This window comes from Acanthopagrus latus, chromosome 24 (assembly GCF_904848185.1).
Source record: "Acanthopagrus latus isolate v.2019 chromosome 24, fAcaLat1.1, whole genome shotgun sequence".
NCBI lineage: Eukaryota > Metazoa > Chordata > Actinopteri > Spariformes > Sparidae > Acanthopagrus > Acanthopagrus latus.
Window position 1 is genome coordinate 8328851 of NC_051062.1, and position 8871 is coordinate 8337721.

The following is an 8871-nucleotide window of genomic DNA, read 5'->3' on the forward strand; positions in this document are numbered from 1 at the left end:
AAAGATCGTATCGATTGATTTTTTTTTCCTAACCTTAAAGGACAGCACAGCTTCGTGCTGTTTAACTTTGTTTATATGTGGCGGACCCTGCCACCTTTCAAGCTTCAAACAGTGTTCTGCCACCTTATTTTCCTCTGAGAACAGCTGGTTTCTTCAGTCATGGAGTTTTTAATTCACTTCTAAATGATTATTATGACAAACTTATTTTGTCTGCGCATGAACTGAGGGATTAAACAGATCCATCTTTTCCCTGTAACTCCACGGAATACTGTATTTAATTGTACGAGACGTATGAGGTAAGCCACATAATAAATGCGCTTTGATTTTCCGCTTAAGTGCCTTTTAATCGTTTGCTAGACGGCAATCATTCGTAAACCGTGAGAACCCAAATGGACTCCTCATAAAGGAAATCAAAAATCTTCCCTGCACTTCAGGTTTTTTTTTCCTCCTCTCCCCCGTCTGCAGAAGCAGGTTGTTTTATCCTTTGATCCGTGGTACATTAAAGTAATACTGTGGGTTTGAAAAACCATTAGATGGCCTTTTGCAGGGCAGCAGGTCTCTTTTAAAAGCACAATGAACCTCTATACAGATCAGGCTAGAAACTTAGTTTAAGGCACAATAACACATAGTCTCAAATTAGTCTTAAATGGTGTTAGCCCTCAAATAAGACCGTTGACTCCTGACCCGCGCTGCTGAGGTCCAATTACACCTACGGCTTTTTTCCTGTTTTCAGCTGTTTGGAGCGAGACGGCGTGTTCCTCGGGATCCATTCCAGAGTTAAAATATTCACATGCTGTGGTCTTTTGTCTTTCCTCGCCCGCCTGTCTCACTGTCCGTCATGCTCTCTCCATCCGTCCATCCGTCCGTCCTGTCTGTCTGTCAGGGTGGCAGGTCTTGTTGAATAGAGAGTGGGTCATCTCCCTGACAGAGCTCAACTGGTAGTTATGGCAGCCTCGCCACGGCTGGCTGGCTCCACACAGTCACCAGGAGACAGGGGATCATCAAGTCTGTCCTCGTGCTCCACCACACTCACACACACACACACACACACACACACACACACACACACACACACACACACACACACACACACACACGTCCATCCGCTACACCTATAATAATAATGGCTAGATAAAGTTGTAAGATCATTATGACAGACAAGGATGTGTTTGTCAGCTTCCTAACCTTATCTGAGGCTTACAAATGGCCAGATTTGTATTCTGTCAGTGCAGAAACTGAAGAAATCTCTATATTTCCTAAGTGTTTGTTCGTTATTTCATCAAAACTGTTTTATTCATTTATTTTCCTGCAGTTACATTTTGGTATTTTACTTATCTAGTTGCCAGCAGGGCATGAATTTTTTGTATCTGTTGGTACATTATCAGTTTAATAAGACAGTTATTAGATATCGATCACTCCCATAGGTGTCATTTACACTGGGAACATGTCCCCACCATTTTCTGAAATGAACAATTTAGTCTACATCACTTTTTAAAAGCATAGTTAATTAAATATAATTTCATACAAGTAAATTGCAGACGGACAAATTTGATGAAACTCCCCTCCTGCTTTTTTAACACAGCGTACAGGAGCTGACAATGACTCAGCTGGTGTTGAGAATAACATGAGTGAAAAGTGACAGCTGGTGGGAATCAGCACTAACGTTAGCAAGCTAGGCTAACCGGCGTAATGACAGCAAGCTAGGTTAATTGGCGTCCGCTTTAATGACCCCGTTTTGTCCCTGTCACTTTTTAAAAGCATAAAAGTGCCGGTTGAAAATGTGGCACAATTATCTTGCACAAAGACATTTTGTCTGACAGTTGACATTGAATTAATTTTGATGCAATTATGATCCAGTTTTTTTTTTTTTTTTTTCCGCCATAATTATCTACTCTTGCCAAACAGAGACTTCCAACACTTACCTCCTTTTGTGGCACAACATTGAGTTTGCAGGAGCTGACAGTGACTCGGCTAGTGTTGAAATAATAGGAGAGAAAAATAACAGCGAGTGCGAATCGGCATTAACGTAAGCAAGCAGGGTTATCTGGTGTAACGTTAGCAAGCTAGCTTAATTGGCGTCCATTTTCCAATCTTGCTAGTGGCCATTTTTTGACTGGAACGCAGTGGGTCCTTAAAAATGTTGATTGTTGGTAATTAGTTTGCACAGAAAATGTTAACTTAGAACAGCTAACTAACATTTTCCTGTCTTGCTTTCCAGAAAGTTAAATATCTACTATTTTTATTGGCTGTTAGCAAGTCCCTTAATACATTTTTGTATGCTCTCCAGTTAGCGTGTGCACTGCTACCATGGGAAAATGCATCCCGCAGAGGCCTCGACAAACATTCTTATCCTCTTTAACATTTAATAGTAATGCATGTTAGCTGCGGCAAACATTACAATTTACATTTCCTTTAATAAAAAGCGAAGAGAAATCGAAATGCAGTTCGACTTTGATATATTTGGACTGCTCGGAACAAGCAGTTATCGTTGAAAAAAAAAAAGAGGTATTATATCCTACCAGTGAACGTCCCAGTTATTCCACAAAAGCCAACAGTGTTTTAATCTTCTGCGCCACTTAATGTCCCATTTAAATGTTCTGCAGCCTTCAAATATGAATCATGAATATCTGCACCCGGGGGTTGGCCAGCACAGTCTATTAGAATACATCACTACCGTACCAGGGGACCACTTTGTGCATCCCTCTAAAATGTATCATATCTCCACTGTAGAGAGGGAGACATGACTTCATGTGTCTTGTGATGTAAGTATTATTACAATTCATGAAATTCAAACACTTATGGCAGGGCCATTAATTTGAACCATAAGCCGTTGGGGAGAGATTTACAGTGGAGTTAAGGGCGATCACACCATTAAAGGACTTGGGAGGAAGACAGAGAGAGACTGCGAGAGATAACTGGTCGGAGCTGGAGCTACAGCAGCCAGCCGCCGTTTGAAATTTCCTCATGTTTAAGTGCAGCAATTAATATTTCCGTTTCACGCTCTCGGGTCAAACCTCGCAAACATTTCCGTCAGAATTAGAGAGGGAATAGTCGAGTTCTGAAGGTTCGCCAGTTAAAACATAACCCCTGCCTCCTGCCTTGGCTCCGTCTCAGTCTACATACAAAGTGCTGAATTTTGCATGAGTGCCTGAGCGTATAGCAACTGGAACCCTATAGCGTTGTTTACTGATACTTCCTCGAGGCGCCTCGCTCCGCACAGCCCATTCTGATAAGAGTGCGAGCAGCTGAGACCCGTCTCCCGTCGGTGCTGTGTGATGGTCTTGTTATACAGCAGAGCATGAAGAAACAACGGGCAGAGGTCAGGACATGCAGACGTACTTCCCTGCTTCAAAATGACCAATCAGGAAGTCTGCTCCCAGCCAATGTTCATTTCTCAGATAGCACTGGTACAAATTGACATGTGACTCAAAGGAGAAATAGTTTGGGTCGTCCTTCGTGCTGCGGGTGCAAGAAAAGTTATTTGCCTATTCCCCAGGAAATCAATATGAGGATTTTACTGTGTTATGGCATGACAGATAGACTTTTTAGTTTAGGCCTCCGACATAGAAAAAAAACCCTCATCTCATGAGTTGTGTTTCTCACTCTGACAGTAAATCTCTGTCATGCTGTATCCGTTTTGTTAAATGGTGCTAAAGTCAGAGGTTCATCGGCAACAGGAAGCAGACGTAACAAGTTGCCAGGCAGTTGAACTACGCTAACGGTCTCCGTCTCCTGGCTGTAGTGTTGTATTTAATACATAGATCTGAGAGTGGTGTCAATCTTCTCATCTCACTTTCTCATTTCCCAAAATTTCAAACCTTCCCTCAAGATTACTTTCTGTATGTTAAATATGATGCTAGCTTAGTCTTTATGCTAAACTCAGCTAATGGACCCCTGGCTATTGAACAAAAAAAAAAAAAAAGTATTTTCCCAGAATATCAATGTAGTCTCCCACTACTTCGTTAGCCAGGCTAGCAGTTTTCCTGTTCCAGTTTTATGCTAAACACAGCTAACTGTACCGGTTTCCTGGCTGTAGCGCCATATTTAATAGATACATCTCAGAATGATATCAATCTTCATCTAACTTCCTGCAAAAAAGCACATTTCTAAAATAAGTATTCCCTCAAGACTCTTGTATTGAATCTACGGTCAAGAGATTGTTCGCATAAAAAACAGAAGCTCGACCCAAAACATACAACCTTTTTAGACTTATTTGTAAGGATCACACTTACAAATAAGTCACTTACAGTCTTTATGTTAAACTAAGAAAAGGTCTGCTTGCTTTGTCACATTTAACAGACAGCCTTATAAATCTTTGAATCCAACTCTGCAAAAATGCTCTCTCTCTCTCTCTCTCTCTCTCTCTCTATATATATATATATATATATATATATATATGTATATATATATATATATATATATATATATATATATATATATATATATATATATATATATATATATATATATATATATATTACAATTTCCTTTGGGTTGTTTGGTTCGAGGGGCTGTTGAAGGAATACAAATAGTTTTCTGTCACCTGAACTGGCCTAAATAATGATTGCAAACACAACATGCACAGTGAAAACCAACAACCAGGAAAAAAAAAGAAAAAAAATGAACCTATTTTTTTTTTACTTTTATTTGAACTCGGCTGACTATAATCTTCTCCGAGTGGCTCAGGCTCCGTGTTTGCTATCATTTGTCACATGGCCACAGTGTTATGGGTTCAAACAGAAATGTGCGATGGCTCAGTGCACTCCAACAGCACAGTTTTCCATCTCCACTCTCCCCCTGGCCCAGTTTCATTATCCTCAAGGTATTCAAGGAGTAATGGCTTCTAGGGCCAGAAACCCTGTTGGCCATTTCAAGTTCTTTGCCCAGACCTTCTTAGTTATTGTTCAGGAACTGCGTGTAAGTGTTTGGAGAGATGGAACAGAATACTGATTTGAACAGATTTGTACAGCTAACCGCAGCTGTGTCTTCTGATATCTCTCCAATCCTTTTTTTTTTTTTAAGCTGTACATCTGTTCTAAATCAGATTTTTAGGATAAGTACATGATGTGATCTCTGCGCTACGCCTTTGATGAATACGTATTTGAAATCTTTTTGCTTTAAATTTGTTTTGACAGTTGGAAAAGTAAAAAAAAAAAAAAAAAAAACTCATGGAGGATTTATTGAAAGCGTAGCCTTGAATCCTCACATGCTTCAACCGTGCAAGAAATCCTCCATGTTCACAGGCAAAATCGCATATAAACATGTTGTTTGTTCCCTGAATGTAAAGTACCTCGTCATGCCAGTGACAACAATTAAGCAATCAAGCTGTGCTGCTTCATGTCAGGTCCAAATGCTTCTGTTTATGCACTCCAAATGCAGGTTTTTCCTGCGGTTTCTACGGGGATAAGAAGTGTCCATACATGTAAACATCGTCTGAGAACCAGGCCGTCTTTTCTCTGAGGAGCTGCTGTAGTGTAACTTCAGCTCCATTGAGCATCACCCTTCACTGGGTCTGAGGTATCTGATTGAGTCCATCCATGTGGAGCGCTATTGAATCAAAAGAGTAAACCTCAAGGACATGGTCCACCACACACACACACACACACACACACACACACACATCTACGGCGTGGAAGGTAAGAAGAAAATATATGTACCAACGATGGCACCCTAAAATCTGTTGGAAAACATACACAAGATTTCATCTTAAAGTCTTTGAGATTTTTATTTAAAGAAATATCCCAAAAAAAAAGTTAACACTGTGGTGATTAAACGGGCTCTGTGTACCAATTTGTTACAATCTGCACGTATTAATCACTTTTTATTGGCCGTACGTGAGCAGACTGTAATGTAACTTGACCTTCTCTGTCTCTTGGTGCCTGTACAAACCTCCAAACTATTTGTTTAAATTGTTTAATGCTGCTGGACTGTTGATTTCTTTGTGAAGGAATCTGGTCAGATTTTTCCACATCAGTGGAAACTTTATGCGTGTTATCGAGTGCATCGTGTCAGCGCCTCTCTCCTCTCTGCTAACACTGAGCAACGGTTGCTAACGTTAGTTCAGAAAAGGGAGTCCTCTTATGTAAACTAGGGTATTTTCCTTGTGTTCATGTCCAGTGTGACAGCAGAAGTCAATGGTGAGTTAACTCATAAAGTAACAGTGAAGTTGTGTCGCGTACGTAATGTAATGTTGCGTAACGTATCGTGGTGACGTTTTCCTACTTGTTAACCTAAACAAGCATAATGTTTTTCTAACATAAACTGAAAATAAACTGACGGTCCGGTATGCGTTACTAGTAAACTGCTATGGTGGTATTGTTTTTGGGAAATGTGCACAAATGTCCTATTCAGGTGTTTATTTAGGTACGAGGGTTTGTTGAAATGACTTTAGACGATGAAGCTTAAAAAGACACAGAAAAACATCACACGAGCGGCGCTGTTTGGATCTCTTTGAAGAGAGGTCACAAATACCTTGCATGAAAATATGATTACTAAACTGGTTTCATTCAGAAATGTAAATCTGTTGTTATCTAAAGTTACATTTTACTGTCCCGAATCGGAGGCCGTAATGGAGACGGCATCCAGCAAATCCCAGCATGTGTAATCTGCTCCTCCACAGCCCCGGTGAGATGTTTTTCCTGGTAATTATATTGTTCCTGGTTGTCAGATGTTGCTTCACATTAGCGGTAGAAAGGCAAATTCTTGCTCGGGGGGAGATTTGTCTCATTTCAAAGAGCCAGCAGAGAGAGCTGCAGAGAGCTGCTGAGAGATGGACTGGTCAGCAACAATAACCCTGCACTCACCACTGCAGGAGACAACGGCCGACTACTGCAGACTGGGCTACACCTCTCAAGTGGTTAATTAAACGAGTCCAAGCATGGAGCGACCATACAACGCTTGGTTTACCATAAACAATGTGATTAAGGCGGCCATGGGCCGGCCAGAATGTAGAGATGAAAAAAAATAATTCAGATCACCATGGAGATGTGTGAGAAAAAGAGGTCTGAATACAGACAGGGATGCCATTATTACTTTTTTATTCATTATTTTCATAATGACTGTCATTATGCGCGGGCTCTGATTGAATTCCATTTTGCTAGTCAGGTTTGTGGCGAGCAGAAATAATTATCGCTTAAGTGATATTAAGATTCATACTAAACATTTTCATGGTCAGAGCCTCTACATGTTTGCAAAAAGGGACTTTGCTCATCTTTGATTATAAAAGAAAAAGAAAGCGATATTTTCTATTGCTGTAAAAATTTGCTCTGAATGATTAGAAAAGAGACAGCAATGTCTGAATGCTGTTCAACCACCATTTATTTTTCACTCTCTGTTTGCACGGTTGAATACCGCACATATGTATCTATTTAACACAAATTTAAATACGTTGTTAAGGCAGATTATTTATATTCAGCTGCAACATAACCAACCGCTTCATTTGTTTTACGTGCTAAATGCAGTCGTCAACTCATATAAATAAAAGGGATGAAAACTGATGATTACATCATGGGAAGTGTAATCATTAGTGGAGTAAATCATTTGCAGCAAGTGATACAGAAGAATTGATTAAATCTGAGCAGCCATTAAAGAGTCTCTTTCTTGTGAGATGGAGGATGATGTGGGCTTGTTGGCTGCGGAGCGACTCGGCTCATATTTGCGCTTCACGCTCAGACAAAACTCCGCCGAGCACCGGTTGGAGTTTGGAGGTCTTGGCGTCGCAATCACGTCTCTCTTTACAAAATGTAAAGTCTGATAACGCTCCTCGACGCCCCGTGTCTCTTTCTTTCATTCCTCTTCAGCTGCTTCAAGGTTGTCTAAAAATCAATCTGACAGTATTATAAAGCACATACAGTGGCGGGAAGTGGTTGAGTAAATTTTGTCAAGTACAGTACTTAAGTACAATATTGAGTTATATTTCAGAGGGAAAGATTGTTCCCCCTATTTAAATATATTTATTGGTGACATTTAAAATGACTGAACTAATTAAAAGTCAGTATATTGCAGTCATTGTGGTGAGTTCAGATTATCTCCAGCAACAATAATATAAGAATCCTCTCATCCTTCAAGATGAAGACTTTTTATTTGATACTTGCCATTTTTTATACTTACCAACGTAAATGTATTAATGTTCGACTTGAATATTTCCACTTTCCCTAAAAGGATCTGAATGCTTGACTCCACGGTAACACTTTATATTAACCATCAGTATTGAATATTCAATGAATAGTTAATACACATAAGTTAACAGTTATTTCACTGTTAACAAACAGTTAAATGTTTTATAAACCATTTATTAAACATTTTTTGTTTATTGTTGAGTCTTACAACATTTTGTAAATGATGAATAATTACTGTGCAGTTAATCCATAAACATTATTTGGAAGGTCAGTGATGTCTGTAAACCTTTACAATTTCTGAGTAAATGATTAAAAGTACATTTGTACAACTATTAACTACAGTTGAATTAACAATTAATTGATCATTTATTAATGATGGCTTTATAAATAGGTATAAATTCCTTTTTTTTTTAAAAGCATTATTCCTTCACGATGTCTTGCGGATACACATATGTGGTATTGGTAGAAACTTTTAACTAGGATGTTAAATAAAGTTTTGTGGGTTTAAACAGCACTTAGAGTGATGACTCACGTGTTGGGTGGTCAGCAGGGTTTAACCCTGACGTGTCTGTTTGGGATCCTCTTAAAATTGGCTTAACATTAACTTATTTTACTGCAAAATTACATCTTTTTTCATGTACTTTTTACGAAGCAGTACTCCTCAAAAATCCCAAATAAGTTCAAGTAGTTGGATTGGTGTTTTGAGTTTTACAACCCTTATTGACCCCAAACATAATTAACGTCACTATTTATG

General features: G+C 39.2%; 1 protein-coding gene across 2 annotated transcripts in view; it reads left to right on the forward strand.

Annotated features, from left to right (window-relative positions):
- Positions 1-5379: 5379 nt before the first annotated feature.
- LOC119015644 (fidgetin-like) overlaps positions 5380-8871 on the forward strand; it is a 41926-nt gene continuing 38434 nt past the window's right edge. Inside the window, exon 1 of one of the 2 annotated variants that reach the window (XM_037091861.1) lies at positions 5380-5517. Coding sequence is in view for 1 of the 2 variants with exons in the window: in XM_037091857.1 (XP_036947752.1) it covers positions 6135-6137 (3 nt within the window). In the remaining variant the exon portion in view is untranslated. Of the gene's footprint in view, positions 5518-5682; positions 6138-8871 lie in introns of those variants that run through there. The other variant, XM_037091857.1, reaches the window with a different exon arrangement.